We start from the raw sequence: 16703 nt of genomic DNA on the forward strand, positions 1-16703 counted from the left end.
AGCTGAGGCAGGCCACGGTCCTGCTGTCACTGAGGAAGCCTTGGAGGTGTGGGAGCGCCGAGGGGCGTGCACCCCGGTACGCAAGCCCGGGGAGAACCCCAGTCCGCGGCAGACGGCGCCCCCGCGGCCCCCGCCCGTGCCAGGAGCGCAAGGCCGCTGGCCGTCCTTCAGCCCCCGAGCCGTGCGGGCCAGGCCGGCGGCGCTAAGCGCTGGGGGTGGCGCGAGCGGGGCTCGCGGGGTGGCGGCGCGGCTTACCGTTCTGCTTGGCCGTCTCGTAGTCCTCCTTGCACACCAGCCGCCCGTCCTCCATGAGGTAGAACTCGTCGCCCGTGGCCAGCTGCCGGTTACAGATGACGCAGGAGAAGCAGTGCAGGTGGTAGACGAAGTCCTGCGCCTTGCGCACCACCTGGGTCGGGGGGATGCCCTGCTGGCAGGCCGTGCATTTTGTGCCGAAGCGCCTGTCAGGGCAGCACGAGGGTGAGAGCTGGCTGTGCCCCCTTCCTACCACATCAGCCCCTCTCCCACCCCAGCGCTCGGGGTGTCCGTGGGCATCGATGGCCGCGCCCCCCCACCCCGTACTTACCATCTGCCCCCCATCTCCGGCTAGCCTCACTGCTTTGTGCCCGGGCTCTTCAGCCACCCAATGAAGGGCGAGTCTCCAGGGCCTCTTCTAAGGCTGACCCACCAGGGCTCCCACCCGCCCGACAGCACCCCGATCCCCTGCGAGCCGACCGTTTCAGCCTCGGCATCCTGGTCTTCAGCTTTCCGGTGAGGCCTCGAGGACCGGCCCCACCGGGCAATTGCATGGTGGGGGGAGGCTGGTGTGCAAAAGGCATCCAGCAAACACCTCTTTACACGCTCGCACAAGAGGAGCCAGGAGACCCCACATGCCAGGGTCCACACTGCCGTTCTGGAGAAACTTGCCTTTGGCAGGAAGAGCGGGGCTCTCCCAAAGTCCTCTCTCTCCCATCTCTCTCCCTCATCTGGCACACCCCGAAGCCCTCCCTGCCAGCCTCCATCCCCATCCCACACACAGCCCCCAAGATGTGTCGGTCTGAGGCGAGCCCAGGAATCTTCATATTCACACCATTGCCCCATTCCGGGCAAGGAGTCTGCGGATCTCAGTTTGAACAATGCTGCTTCGGGCCTCTTCCTGTTCTACATCTTTCTGGACCAGCACTGAGGCAAGAGGAAGGCGCCTGCTGCCCCCCGGGCCCAAGGTGGGAAGTGGGGAGAAGGAGACCCATTGAAAATAGAGTCTAATGGGGTCGTTGAAGCCCCTTCCTCATGCCGTCCATAGACAACAGAGCCACACGGGTGGTCATAGAGGCCAGAGGGGAATTTGGGGCCAGTGTAGACACGGGTGATGAAGGGGGGGTGCTCCACGGCAGGTGAGCCTTGCCTGCTTCAGGCGGGAGGGGTTGGAGAGGCAGGGGCAGAGTTTAAAACAGCAATCAACCTAATTATTCATGACATTTCACACAGCAGAACTTTATCTTCTTCAGGATGAAAGACTTCGCCTAATGGATCTGGGGAAGGTTTGATTTTAATGGTCCTTTTAACTAATGCTTATAGGCAGCCTGATTTCCCCTGAAAGGACAGTACATATTTCATCCACATTAATACCAAATAAATTAATTATGGTCATGGCTATCATGATGAATCCCAGATTAATGCAGAATGATGGGTCTCTTATGCAGTAATGATACCTGCTGGGGGGCTCCAGGGGCCTAGAGCAGGAGCAGCCAGCTGCCACTTCAGAGGCTCCCCGCCCAGCCACACCGTGTCACAGAGAGAGAAGTGGGGGGTCTCTAAGTCTAGAAGTGTGGCCCAGGGGGCTGCTTTTCTGAGACAAGGTCTGAGAAGGGTGTTAGGGTTTGAGCGGCTGGGGAGTCTGGCTCGGAAGGACCCCAGACCTTGGTGTGGTGAGGAGGATGGGCGGTGTAGGAGCAGGCCTCCAGAACAGCTGTTCTCCAGCCCACGGCTCAGGATGGACTCTGCAAACTACCCCTGAGTCATTCAGAATTGTGCAGTAGGAGGGGTTTCATCAGATTTTCAGAGGGGTACAGGACCCAGAAACAGAGAGTTAACATTTGTTGAATGAATAAATCAGCTCATAAAGAACCATGCTTTATAGAGGATGTACATGGGGATGGCTAAATCTGAGGATGGAGAACAAAGTATACTGTCCATTCTAGAAAGTTCTACACCCCACAGAACACAGGTGAAACCAGGCTTCTTCAACAGCTGCTGTCTAACCAGGCCACCCATGTTAAAGAGGAAGGCAGGCAGACAGTTCTATCCTGTGTGAGTGGGTGCGTGTGTGTGTGTGAGGGACAAAGAGAAAGGAAGCCTGTGTGGATATGTGTTACTAGAGTGTGTTTTCAAAACGCCTGCCGTTTGTAGATGCTCTCCAGGCCAATTCACAAAGCAGGTGTTACAAGCGAACCCGCACCTTCAGCTCGCTCCCTGCAGGGCCTCTCACACAAAGCACTGCAAGTCCAGGGTCCAAATCCTTTGCTGCAGATGCTGGAACACAAACAGCTCCAGAGAGGAACGAGGGTTTTCCAAAAAGCCAGTCTGATCTTGTCAAGGGGAGGAGGGCTGAGGGGAGGCTCCGGAACAGAGTGAGGACCCCCCCTCGGAGAGGACCACATCTCTCCACAAAGAAGCAGCCCGTGGCTTTCAGTAGCCAGAAACCCACTTGACACCAGAGCCCCAGAGACATGAAAGATAACGGGGGTATAAATTTAATCTACATACCGACAGTGATTCATGTGTAAGGGGGGCAAGTGCACAAGAAAAATGAAAAATAAATGGACTTTCCCACCAGTGTTTTTTAGCAATTGAAGCAATTTTCCTGATTGTGGGATTTATACCGATAGTAAGTGCAAGTTGCTCCTTATTACCTTTCTCCCCTGGAGCACAGCCAGCGGGACCCTCGATGAAGGGACCATGCGCCCCGCCCTGAGGGGCACCCCCTGCAACCCGCTGGTCAGAGCCAGTGGCCCTGGAAGGAGACGCCACTGGGGGTGGGGGGGGTACCTGATGAACACACTGTCCCACGGCTTCCAGAGCTCAGACCAGCCCGAGTCACGGATGAGACGGCCGTGCCTGGACGGCTAGATGACTCGTTCTGTGACAGGCAGTCATGAGACGGCCATAGTTCAAATTCCCTGGTCCAAACCCAGGTCAAACGGTGAACTTGGCCGCTGCGCAGAGAGGCAATGTCTCAGCAACCTGACCACATTTGAAGGATGCTGGGGTGAGGCGGTGCTGGGCGCCAGCCAAGGAAGAGTCTTCCGAGGGATGTTCCAGGCCATACCCCCTTCGTCCTATCCCAGGCCCTTGCTGCGTGCAGGGCCCTGCTCCTTTGGAGCCACCGGCACCGCCCTGCTCACCGCGACAGTCTCTCTGGCCAGCCCTGCCTGGCCGAGCCTCCAGGGACCGCGGTCTCCCCGGGGAAGGCAGCTGGAGCCAATCCAACTGACAAAGAAAATGCAGGAAGGAACTTGCTAATGGCCCACAGCGCTTTCCTCCTGGACCAGCATCACTGGAAATTCTCTTACCCCGCCCAGCATGGAGTCGGCAAGCGCCGGGCGCTGACCGAGGGAAGGAGCAAGGAGCGAACTCAGGAAAGGCTCCTTAAAACGTGGTCTCAGCCGTCAGGGAGGAACCAGCACAAAACATAATCCTGCCACCCCCATCAAAAGCTTTTCCAACAAACGAATGGAACCCGGGTGGCAGCGGGGCCGCAGCTGAGGAAAACACGAAACCCGCACCCCACTTTGTGCCATCCCGATGCTCGGTCCCGGAGGTCACGTGCCTGCCCAGCACAGCGCCGGCATTGCGATTCCTCCCAGCAGAGAGAAGCTGAGGCTGACACTGGTGCGGGGGCGGCCGCCGCTCACAGGCAACGAGTGAGAAAAACGGGGCTTGAGCTCAGGCTTCCGACCACTCGCCTGGCACATGGCGGGTGTCACAGCGAATGTCCCCTGGGAAGCCGGCTGTGGTGCCCCTACCCTGAGAAGGGAACCCAGGCAGAAGGGCCCTCCACAAGCCTCCCCAGCTGCTCTGAGCCACAGACCAATGCGGAGGCTGCCCCGGGAGCCCTCACCCCGGGGGAGCCCCCCGACACACCGACCGACCCTGCTCAGCACCCTCCCCGCTTCTGCCCCCCGGGGGGCGGGCATGACGGGCCTGGGCTGCTGGCTGGGGAAATGCACCAGACAACATGGCCGACAGCCAGAGGCTGCCCCTGACCCCGGGAAGGGGGCCAGGCCTGTGTCCTTGGTCTCACCCTTGGCTCCGGGGCTCAGCCTGAGTCCCCGTCTGCCCATTTATCTGTCCACCCCTGCTGCTCTTGACAAGCCTGGTGGGACCACTCTGCAGGCCAGGGACAAACTTGCAGAAAAGGGCAACAGGCAGGCCCTGCAGACACCACACCTTCTAGAAACAGATGCACGCAAATCCTGTACCACAGATGTTTGGCACATCCTGAGTTTGAGTTCTGCCCTATGATCCCAGGTTCCACGTTTGGGCATTGCAATACTACTAATTCACCAGCACCTACTGCGTGCTCCCTGATCCACAGACCACACCCTGCCCCCTCCCCGTGGTGGTCATTGCCAGCCCAGCCCCTCCCCCTCATCCCCTGGAGAATTTAGCTCCTGTCCTTCCTGTCAGCATGCTTCCTGACTTTGCTATCCGCACAACAGTGCTTCCTGCCCCTGCTCCCTCAATCATTTGACCTCTTCCTTCAAGGTCAGGGCCTCTACCCTTCCTCAGCCACTCACTCCCATGGTCCACTTAGACTTTGCAGGAACTGCAGTGCCTCCAGGGGTGACTTCCAGGCACCTGCCCATCTGGCCACCACCTCCCGTCCATCCAGCTCCCGCCCTGCAGCACTGACTCCCATGGCTCTGCTGAGATAGGACCAGCTCATCCTTTCACTGCCCACAGGTCCTCATCCCCCTCCCAGCCTGGCTTCCTCCTTACCCAGCAAGGTCTCTGTGGTCCATCTCACCAGTCCTTCCCTTGCACACACCCTCACCTCGCCGCCCTGCCCTCCACCCTCTGCCGTCTCCACCCAGCACCTGACCTACCGCCTCACTGACTGGGCCCAGTTTAAATTTGTGATCCGTGACTCAAGAGGGCCTGAGGAGCACAGTACATCTCCCTAGTCCACTTGCTCTGCCATGCTCCCAGACCCCTCCTCCCTCCAGCCCCTCATCCGCAGTCCCAGCCCTTGGCTTCCTATTTCCCAAGAAGACCCGCCATGGGCCCCCACTCCCCTGTCCAGCCACCATCTGCCCTGCTTTCCCTCTGCCTCCTACTGCAGCACCAGCTGTGCCCCCTGTTTGAGGCCGACCACCCACGCAGGCACAAGTGCATGTCTTCTTGCCCAATAAGATCAGTCCTCCAGCAACTGTTCCTTTCGCCCCCACATGATTAATTTTCCCTCTCAACTCACTCTTCCCCACCAGGGTACAATCGTGTTCTTGTTTCTGCCACTTCAAAAAACCCTCTCTTGACCCCACATCTCCCTCCATCTACCACCCACCTCTCTACTCTCTGTATAGGAAAACTCCTCAAAAGAAGGGTCTGCATGCAGGGCCTCTAACACCCCTATTCCCACTCTCCTCTTGAACCCACTGTAATGGTTAATGTTATGTGTCAACATGACCAGGCCACGGGATGCCCAGATATTTGGTCAAACATTATTCTGAATGTGTCTGTGAGGTTGTTTTGGGATGAGATTAACAGATGAATCAGTCGGTTGAGGAAAGCAGATTGCCCTCCCTGTTGTGGGTGGGCCTCATCCAATCAGTTGAAGGCTTGACTAGACCAGAAAAGCTGACTCTCCCAAGAGTAAGAGAAAATTCCTCCTGCCTGACTTCCTTGAGCTGGCACATTGGCTTTTTCTTGCCTTGACTTGAACTGAAACATCAGCTTTTCTTAGGTCTCCAGCCTGCTGGCTTTTGGACTGGAATTTACACTATCAGCTTTCCTGGGCCTCCAGCTTGCTGACTGCAGATCTCGGGGCTCCTCGGCCTCCAAAATCACAGGAACCAACCTTTATAATAAATCTCTTTGTATTACACACACACCCCGTTGGTTCTTTTTCTCTGGAGAACCCCGACAGATACACACTCCAACTCAGGGTGCCACCCACAAATCCACCCAAACGGCCCTTGCCAAGGTCACCCATGACCCCAGCATTGCTGACCCAGCGGTCAGGTCTCATCTTCCCTGACCTTTCAGTGGCATTGGCTCTCTTCCTGCTCCCTAGAACATGGTGCTCACTGGGCTCACACGGCTCTCCTGGTCCTGCCCCTCCCCTCCAGCAGCCTCTTGCCCAGACCTCCTGCCTAACTCCAGACTGGTCTATCCCACTGCCTCCTCGGCCTCTCCGCTTGGATGTCCAAAACCAAACTCCTAATCCTCCCCCAGAGCTTGCCCCCCATCAGAGAATGGGGATTTCATCCTTCTGTGACTAAGGCTGAAAGCCTTGGACACCCGCACCCAGTCTGTCAGCACACCCTGTTGGGACTTCCCAAAATTCAATCAGAATTGGACCACTTCTGACCATCGGCACCGCTGCCTCCCTAGTTCAGGCCACCACGAGGCCTTGCCCACAACTCACGGCTCTCCTGGCTTCAGCTCTTCCCCCACACAGCAGCCACAGTGCTCCCACCTCACTCCCCTGCTTGACACCTTCCAGGCTCAGGGTAAAAGCCCAAGTCCCTTTACTGGTCCACAAGACCCTCCAAGACGATCTAGCCTCCTCTCCTACACTCTGCCTGCTCACACGCCCAGCCACCCTGGCTCCTTGGCTTGGAATGCTCTCTCCCCAGATACCCGTGTGGCTCAGGTCTGCATTTTCTGCAGGTCGCCCCTCACACGTTGCCTTCTCCAGGGGCATTCCTTGACCAGCTCTGCCCCGATCCAGCACTTTCTGCCATGTCTCCACCAGATGCATGCGCTGCACAGTTCTCGTGTACAGTATCTCTCCATTTCTAGAAGGAAGCTCCATGCCAGCCTGGTCACCACTGAATCTAGCACCCACAGCAGTACCTGCCCAGGGTACATGTCCGATGAAAGCTGGTGAAACAACAGTGAAGGACCCGTGCCTGGGATATGCAGTAACACACGTCCCCCATTTGTAGATGAGGAAACAAGTTCGGAGAGGGTAGAGAATGTGCCAGAGACCACATAGCCATGAACGGTGAAGCTGGGATTAGAACCCAATGCTCTTCCTTACATGCCATCGGGAGGCAGTCGGGCAGGGGCTCGCCCAGGCCCCCGCCAGCCTCTGTGTGGGGGGCGGGGGGGCTGTCATAGCACAGTGCCCTGTCCCGAGGAAACAAAATACTGCATAACTTAATTTTACACTTTAATTGCTTGGTGGTGATTTACGGCAAGCTGTATATTTTTTTCCCAGCTGACACTTCCCTCCATGTATTTCTTTTATCTATCACCGCACTTGACAGGTGTGTTGCTGATATTTACTGTTACTGTATGTACCAATATTTCCAACATATATCACCACCCCAGCCATGTCACGGGCACGTAAAGTTCTGCCCAAGAATGGTCAGCCTTCTCCAGACATAGACAAGGGCCATATTTGGAGAAGGCCTGACACCAGAAAGTGTCAGAGCCTTGGGGAGTGGAGACACAGCCCCCCACAACACACACTTACACGTACACCTCCCAGACCCACTGGAACGGCCCCACGGGGCTCTGCCTTTTGTTAGGGGTTGGGGTGGGGCTAACGATGCTTTTTTTCTTAACAAACATTCAATATTATTCTGAGATGAATGCTACTAGAAAAGCTTTAGAATCAAGTGACCTAGTCCACCCCCTCACTTAACACAGAACAAACTGGGGCCCAGGGAGGGGTAGTGACTTGTCCAAGATCACTTAGCTCCGTTAGTGGCAGAAAAGGGGCTAGAGCCCAGCTCCCCCTTTCCCTCAGCCATGCTTCCCCTCTTCCCTGCTGGGGGTAGATTTGTTTCCCAAGAGCCAATGGGACATTGGATCCGACCCTCCTCTACAAGAGTCCAGCCCACCTCCCTTAATCCGGGTAAACACACACCGGGCACATAGTCAGCACACAATCTCATAGGAGCTGTGTCCTATAAACCACACAACAGCCCTCACAGGTAGATAGGCCATTCCCTTTCCACAGATGGGGCCAGGCTAGGAGCTGTCACCCCTGCCCACCCCGACCCTCCAGCCACCTAATCTGCTTACTCCAAGCTAGTTCTTCTCTGCCCAGGTGTTTGCTCACCTGTCACCAAAGTACTCAGTGCACAAGAGCCACCTGGGACGTCCGCTTCAAAGCAGAAGAGCCACCCCTGACCCCCGATTCCAGGCCCAGAGTCCGCACATTCAGCAAGGCCCCTGGAAGGCTCCCATGCAGCTGTGACGTGGCCACTCAGAGAAGCCCCAAGCAGCAGATGTTCTCAGAGCTCCTGGCATCCGCAGGGGGCTGGCTGGTTCTTGAGTCCCTCAAGACCTCAATGGTGGTGTGGCAGGCATTGTGACAGGCAGCAGCAGGGACATTCAGGGACAGAGGTCCTAGCCAAAGCCTCCCGCCAGACTGATCTACTACGCTGACACCGCACTCCCACCACAGGGCCGCATGCCACTCAAGCAGACCTTCTGGGGGCAGATGCCCAGGAGCCAGAGCCCCAAGCCAGACACTGGCCCCTCATGTGTGACCGGGGCCAGAGGACCCTCAGGAAGGGATCACAGCTGGCAAGTGCTGGGCAGGGAGTTTCAGGATGCCTGACAGGGAGAAGCTTCAAGAGGCACAGAGGGGTGGTGATGGGCTGAGAGAGGGCACAGGCGGGGGGGGGCAGAAAGAGAGAGCATTTGGGAGCTGGGGGCCATGACTAAACGCCTGGGATGGAGGTGAAGGAGAGAGAAGGTGGTTGAGCCCCAGCAGTGAAGGGACCAGGCACTACCGCTGCTGGCCGGTGTGTTTTCCTGGGATGAAGAGGCAGCTCCACACGTCCCTCTCCGACGGCACCCACGCCCCTCTGCTTGGGGACCCGCTTCCACAGCCCAGATGCCATCCGACTCCCAGTGTGATTTGCAACCACCTTGTTCCAAACAGATTCCCCAAGGCCGAGAAGTCTCTGGGATGCAGGTCCCACAGATGTCAGCCTAGCCCCAGGCTGGGCTCCGGGAGGGGGGGCCGGCACAGCTGAAGTGGGGCCTCCGGGGGGGCAGACAGATAATCCTCGGACTCATCACGGCCTGAGCTACAGCCTCGGGTCCCAGGGGGAGCTGCTCGGCTAAGTAATTGCTTCTGCCTTGATTACAGGCCTTCGCAGATGACGGCGGGCCTGGTCCCACCAGCGCGTTGGACTCTTACAGATGTCCACATGCACAGACACTATCTGGACCATCTGATCGTTACCTTAAAAGGTTTAATTTGCTTAGTGAGGGAATTAGACTATAAACTATTCAGAAATTATGGAAAGTCACACGTCAAACTCCCCCTGAAGTTTCCCTAAGCACATTTTGCTAGAGAGAAAGAATGTGTGTATCCACATGCTGGTAATGGGGAGGCTAGCAGGTGTGTAGTTTCTAGAGATAACTCTAGCTTGACCAGAACCTGGCCCCAGACTGGACCAGCAACCAACCCGAGACCTGAAGTGGCCTCTTCCCAGTGCGACAGAGTAAAAGCTGGCTAGAGGCAGCCACACAAGCAGCACCGGCTAGGCCCCCGGCAAGAGCCGGGACCCCCTCCTCTGGGAGGTGAGGGCTGCGGGCTGCAGGCACAGCCCAGAGCTCTGGACCACACAGGGAGGGATGGCATTCTGTGGGGAGAACTCGTGGTGGCTCCTTGCCCCACCCCCACACCGACAGGTAGCCGGTTGTTCCGATGACGTGGCCACTAGACACAGGCCACGCCTCCCACCGCCACAGGACCCCTGCCTCGTCTGCAGCCTTTTGTAGCCTCTGCTCCCAGGAACCTCCTCTCCTTTTCTCTCTTCCCTGCATGCATCCACCATCCTGACCTTAATGAAAAGAGCCCCTAAGAACGATGACAACCAAGCACTTCTTCACCTTACTCGGTCCTCAGTAACCCAGGAAAGTAACGTTTATTCCGTCCCTCTTTAGAGGCAGGAGACGGAGGCTCAGGCGTCAAACGCCCCCAGGTCACACAGAGCCCGGATTCAAACCCAGAGCCTGCTCCCTCTGGGAAGTCCACCTCACAGGCAGGCTGAGCGCGGGCCTCTGCGCATATTCCCTGATTTCCTGTGGGCATCTGCCCGGCTGAGGGATGGAGGCCCTGGGCACCAGAGCGATGGTGGGGCCAAGGTCACTAGTGAAGACCAGGCCGGAGCCAGCGAAACTACCCTGCGTCCAGGCCAAACGCAGAGCATGCTGGAGCTGAAACAGGCTGTTCTGAACTGCGGGGATAAATCAGCGTCTCCCGGGCTCCCAAGGACGCTGCTTACCTGCCCTTGGCTGACAGCCTCGCTCTCTGCCTGGAGATAGACTGGCTGGGGGAGGGGCGCCGTGAGGCACGGTGCTCCGGGCCTGGCTGGGGAGCAGCCCACACAGCTCCCCGCTGACAAGCGGCGAGGGCGCCTTCTCTCCCACTGGGTCCCCAGCAGGGACCATCGCTGCCCACCACCGCCACAGTGTAGACGAAGGCCTCAGGGGCAGGGAGACACCCCCAGAGACACAGGAAGTTTAGACAGGAACCCCCTGGAGTGGCAGTCACTCTCAGAATGCGTCCAACTCTCCCTTCAAGCCCCCCTGTGGCAGACCAGCACATAGCCCTGGTGACGCAAGCCTGGAATGTTCTGGAAAGCTGTGCTTTACCTAAACGCTGCTCTCTCTTTGACCCTGGAGTCGTGTTTGTTTTCAGATTGTAATCATTGCCAGTCTGTTTCCCAAATCTTCATGCAAATCCCCGAGGCATCTTTAGCCCCAGCAGACCCTCCCAGCTCTGCCAGACTACCCCTCCCCCCACACTCTGACGTTAAATGTCATCTCAACAGGAAGGTCTCAAAGCTGGGGGCTGGGAGCCGGGAGGAGGAAGACCAGCAGAAGCCAGCACAGCCCTCGCCTGGAGGGAGAGCTCTGACAGCCTGGCCCTCCAGGGCTGCAGGTCAAGTGGCCACACGTCAGGGCCAGAAACCCAGAGACAGTGATCAAGCAGCCAGCATCGAGCTGGACATGGTTGACACGCTATTTCCTTCCCGTTTCGCAACAACTCTGAGGGTTACAATGAGTGCCTTGCAGCCCATAAGGCACTGACGTTCGGAAAGGCCTAGTCACTTGTTTGCTGACAGCTAGTTCAAGACAGGACAGGAATTCAACTGAGCACCATCCGGGTTCACCAAACCACTCTGTTCATAAAATAACTCCCTTCTATGAAATGTTCCTGTGTCCAGGTCTTCTAAAGCAGGCACCATCAGCATCCTCACTTTTTCTGAAGAGGACACTGGAGTTCAGAGATGTTAAGGAACTTACCAAAGGGCGCCCAGCTGATGCTGACAGAGCCAGTTCCTGGACCAGTTCCTGCAGCAGAGAACCTGTGCTGTTCACTGCACTCCAGAGTAAGGGAGCTGCTAGGCTCCTCCCGGGACGGGGTCCGCAGTGAGGAGGGCGCCCAGAAGCTCTACTCCCAGACTCCTGCCCTCCCCAGGCCCTGGGCAAGGAGATGGGAGACCTGAGACATGAGGGACACACAGTCCAGAAAGGACCTGCTTAGCAAAGGCAACACAAGGAGTCGCTGGCTCCTCAGGGTGTGATTCAATTATAATAGCTTTGGAACCCTAGCATTAGTCAACTCACGGCCTGTTCTCTCCGTCTCAGAATTTTATTTCCTCTGGAGAACGGCAGCCAAAGACCCAGGAGGCAAAACCAACAAACAACAGCAAAAATCAGCCAAAGTTACTGGGCAAGATAGAATTCAACAGCTCCGAGAGAAAAATGCAACAACCACAGAGTACAACCTTCCAATACCTCTTTGCCTGCGCACACATCAACATCGCCCTCTGCTGTCAGCCACCAGTATTACCGCGTCTCCTGGGCTGAAGGCTGGTGGAAGGCTGACTCCCCCCACCCCCCGCCCCGCCTCTGAGGTATTACACAGCTCCAGTGGGGCACCCTTCCCGTTACAGTCTTGATTCACAAAACGTCACACAGAATAGAGGATACCCCTTAGATGTGTGCAAAGCAGTGGCCATGCCCCTCGTTATGGGCAAAGAGATTTAAAATACTGATCCCGAAACTTCTCACCAGAGCGGATCAGTGAGGTCCATGCCCTTCTGAGCAGGGCTATGGGGCAGGTATCAGAAAAAGAGATTTTTCTTTCTTTTTTCTTCTTCTTCAAGGAGCATAGAGAAGAGAGTCTCCCTGGATCTGACCAGGCCTCTCCCAAATCCCACAGCTGAAAGCCTTCTGAGGAGAAGCACCTGCCTTCCCTCTCACAAGGCTGCCAGAGGGACCCCTGCAGCCCCTTGTGGGCCAAGGGAGGGACTTGGGGCTCCGGCGATGGCTCTGCCCCTCCAGCCCTGCCTTGTGCTCTCTCTGCTCGCATGTCCCCTGTGTGCCATCTGAAAGCAGGTGCCTGGTGACGTTTAGTGAACAGTCATGAGGAACAGACCACCAGCTCTGTGGCCAAGTTACAGCCTGAGCCCCAAGTGGGCAGTGGTTCCCAAGACCCCTGGAGGTGGAAGGTGAACCAGTCTGACCCTGGAGGACTGACTCCCTCTGTGTCCTCCCCGAGGACTGTGACTTGCTCGACCAAATAGCCACAGTCCCAAAGAGCTGTGTGTGGCCGCCGGGGATCCAAGTGTCCTCCCTGGGGGCTTCAGAGCAGCCCAGCCTTCGGGTCTGAGTGGGCCTCCATTCACAGCAGGCAGAATCACGTCAGCCTTCAGTTTCTCTCCACATGGCCTCTCATCACAGAGTAAGGACCTGGATTCCGCCCGGAATGTTCAGCTGGCTCCCCTACTTCACAAAAGGACCTGACCCTGAGGGTGGGTCATTTTATGAAGCAGAGTGGTCCTGTGGGACAAGGAGAGTAACTGTGAGTAGATCACGGGCCTGGGGAGCCTAGGTGGCTCCATGGGTTGTGTGTCTGACTCTTAACTTTGGTTCAGGTCATGATGTCCGTGTTGTGGAATCAAGCCCCCCTGCATGGGGCTCCGTGCTCAGTGGTGAGTCTGCTGGAGATTCTCTCCCCCACCTCCTTCTGCCCCTCCGCTCACTCACACTCTGTCTCTAAAAGAAATAAATACATCTTTAAATAAATAAATGTCAGTCAGTCAGTCAGTCACAGGCCTGTGGATTTCCCAGGCAGCCTGGGCCTCCACGACACACAGGACAGCATGTGAGGGACAGAAGGGATGGTCACCAAACATGCTGTAAGTTCACTGTGGGATCTACTCTTCATTGCACCAAAGCCAGCAACAGCCTGTGGGCAAGGCCAAGCGCCTGTGCCATGACCAGGACAGACAAACGCATACCTAATAAACCTTCCCTCGAGCCAACAAGAAGCTCAAACAGGTGCAGGAGGGGTGAGCAAAAATAAGGCAACTCACGCTGAGTCACTGGGACAGAGAAGGGGCAGGGTGCCCACCTGCAGAAGAGCTGGACTCACAGCCATGAGAGAACAGACATCATCCCTGGAGGACAAACTAGCCTGGGTCAGGGCCTGCCTGGGAAAGGGGGCAACCGGCTGGGGGGCGTCAGGTATCCAGGAAAGTGGTGAGGAGGACTAGAAAGGAGCCGGGGTATGGGGAGGAAGGCTCTGACAGCACAGTGCATCTGGAATATTCTGTAAGCAGGCGGGGCCTCCTGAAGGGGCTGGGGGTCAGGGTCAGCTGTGAGGTTGGATGCTGGTCTGGTGGGGAGGCATGTGGGCGATTTGTCACGAGGTCACTGCTGAGCAATGCCCCAGAAGGATCCAAATGAGGGCCGTGGCACGGGGAAGCTACAGTGGCAGGAGGTCAGGGCACTGGCCTGAGTGAGTAACTGTCACTGTTACTTCTGGTCTTGGGCTGATGGCTCACAGACCTGTGCTAATCCTTCCCTAGCCTGCACCCCAGGCCTCTTCTGGGTCTAAAGGGACCCCTTCACTTACGACTTCTCCCAAACCCAAACCTACACTTGAGTTGCCACCTCCTCCCTTTCCCAAACCCAGAGCCAGCTAGTCAAGGTCCAAACCCCAGGGAGGGGCTCAAAGGAGCTTCTCCGGTGACAGAGCCAGTGGTCTGAGCCAGGGACATCTCAGCACCCACCTGTTCCCAGCTGGGCAAGAAAGCCATGCCCCTGGAGCTCACTGAGGCTTCCCAAAGGTACAGAGACAAATGGGAGGAGGATGGTGTACAGACCCTGGAAAGCAGCTGACACAGCCCCAAGGCCAGGCGCGCCCCCTGAGTCCTCTTGCTCCTACACACACACACACACACACACACACACACACACGATGAAATTCACGCCATGCAGGGGCCAGTAAGAGCCGCTGTGCTGCTTGGCCAGGGCATCACTGAAAAATGAATAACTAATAACTCGCTGCCCGCTGAGAAAGGATGTGGCTGGAGGGGACAGAACTGCGTAAATACCAGAATACCGGAGACAGGGCAAGGTTCAGAGGGGAGAGAGCAAAAGGAAGATAGGGAGAAAGGGGAGCCGCACACAGAAAAGACCGAGACGACAAGCCAAAGGCCCGGCCCTCCAAGGGGAACCATCAAGAATCTGTTGGACGTGCCTGTGTGCCCACCGCCCCTGCCTCAGGTAGCATACAGGCACAGATGTACACGCGCGCGTGCGCACACACACACACACACACACACACGTGCTCACACGCGCACACAGGGAGAACGTGGTGCGTTTTTGGCCAAAGTGTGATGGTGACCCTGAGTGTTGCCTTCTCAGCACAAGCCATGGAGGAGAGGAAGCCCCAGCAGAAACCAAATTCATCTTTAATGTGCTTTTCAACTCATATTGAACTAAAGAAATTTGGGAATCCTCAGAAATTCAAATCACTGAATTTAAACCTTGGGAGGATTAAGGAGAAACATGTTCTGTCTCCAGGACGGGCTTTTCTCCCCATGTCCCCTCCTTTTGTGCAGAACACACAGCCTCTAAAGGATACCCGGCCCCTCGCTGAGTCTTGCTAGTTTGTGCCAAACGTTTGCAGGCTTTGACAAGCCTCCCAGCAGTCCCGACCCCTCAGCGCAGCCCTTGGGCCACCCCCACGGGGCTCCGTGTCACCGCCAGACAACTCTCTCCTCCTGTTCTTGGCGTCGCTGCTGCCAGCTGGTCCAAGTGAGCTAAGGCATCAGCCTAAGTGCCTCGGGTAATAGGTTCCGGGAGAAAAGTCCCAGACTAAATGCCACAGAAAATAAATTCTAGGAAGTCCCCTCACCGTGACCAACAGGATTGTGGCTGATGGATCCAACCCCAGAATGAATTGAGGACAGTCTTCAAAGCTAACGCTCAGGTGTCAGGCATTATCCTAAGGACTTTACACATACTGATTCATTCAAAGCTCATAACAACGCTACAAGGTAGGAACTCTTATTACCAGGCCCATTTTATGGATAAGCAACCCGAGGCAGAGAGAGGTGACCGACTCAAGAGCACACAGCTAATAAGTGGTTCAGCCCAGTCGGGGTCTGGGCTCTTAACCATCCCAAGAAACTGCCTCTTCGTCATATTTTCTTTGAAAGCGATGACACTAACAGAGCCTGGCTTGACCCGGACCACCAGCCACTCTCCCAAGTGTCTGGAGCCCCGCAGCAGCCACAGAGACTCCTTCTAGATTAGGGGTATGAACCTCAAAGCACCCACTCTGAAAGTGGCAGCAGTGAGACAGCCAAGTGCCCTGAGGCAGGATTTGTGGGACTCCTGTGTCAGCCCCCCTGTAGAAATTTCACTCCTGCCCTCTGCCACCAGCTCCCCCCTTCCCCCACCTCACTTCCAGGGGAGAGGCAGAGACAGACCAGGGCGCGGGAAGGGAGGCGGCACCAGGGTTCGGACTTACTTGAAGAAGTCTTCCTTGCAGTAGACGCTCCCGGCCCTGGAGAAGCACCTGTCGGCCAGCTGCATCTGGCAGTCCGCACACTTGAGGCAAGAGCTGTGCCAGTGTCTGTCCAGGACCTTCAGGATGAACTTGTCCAGGATATGCTGGTTGCAGCCAGCGCACTGAGGGATCTCTGTGGGGAGAGGAGAGAAAGGCACAGTGAGCCTTCCACACAGCACTGCTCACCAGACCAGAGCCTGCGTGGATGCCTTCCCAGTCTTCACGATTCCCTTCCCACGGGAGGAAAAGGATATAACCCAAACCCTTCGGGCTGCCACAGAGAATCATGCGGGTTATATGCTGCACAGAGGCCGCTGGTCCAGGGGGCAGGCGGGAACTGAAATCCAATCGACCCTGTGTCTCCCACTAGGAGGTGGGATTTTCAAGGGGCGGAATAGTGTTCCTTTCGCAGCTTCGTATCCTGGAGGCCTAGCACCATGCCTGGCACACACGAGTAGCTCCAGAGATGTTTATCACTGAATAAATACTTGATCACATCCTCTCCAAGAAGTTCATCTTGAAACAGTTCACCAGTTTCTCCTGTGCACTCCAAATACCAGCACAAGTAGGAACACCAAATCTCTCAGGAACCATCCGTGTTTCTTGATTCAAATCGTGTTTGTTGGTGTGACGTAAT

General features: G+C 56.6%; 1 protein-coding gene across 1 annotated transcript in view; it reads right to left on the minus strand.

The window, feature by feature from the left end:
* LHX4 (LIM homeobox 4) overlaps positions 1-16703 on the minus strand; it is a 39570-nt gene that overhangs the window by 7241 nt on the left and 15626 nt on the right. Inside the window, exons 2-3 of the mRNA XM_026509157.3 lie at positions 16028-16199; positions 256-458 (exon numbers count right to left, since the gene is read on the minus strand). Coding sequence (XP_026364942.1) covers positions 256-458; positions 16028-16199 — 375 coding nt within the window. The remainder of the gene's footprint in view (positions 1-255; positions 459-16027; positions 16200-16703) is intronic.

The sequence above is a fragment of the Ursus arctos genome, unplaced genomic scaffold, assembly GCF_023065955.2.
Source record: "Ursus arctos isolate Adak ecotype North America unplaced genomic scaffold, UrsArc2.0 scaffold_2, whole genome shotgun sequence".
Lineage (NCBI taxonomy): Eukaryota > Metazoa > Chordata > Mammalia > Carnivora > Ursidae > Ursus > Ursus arctos.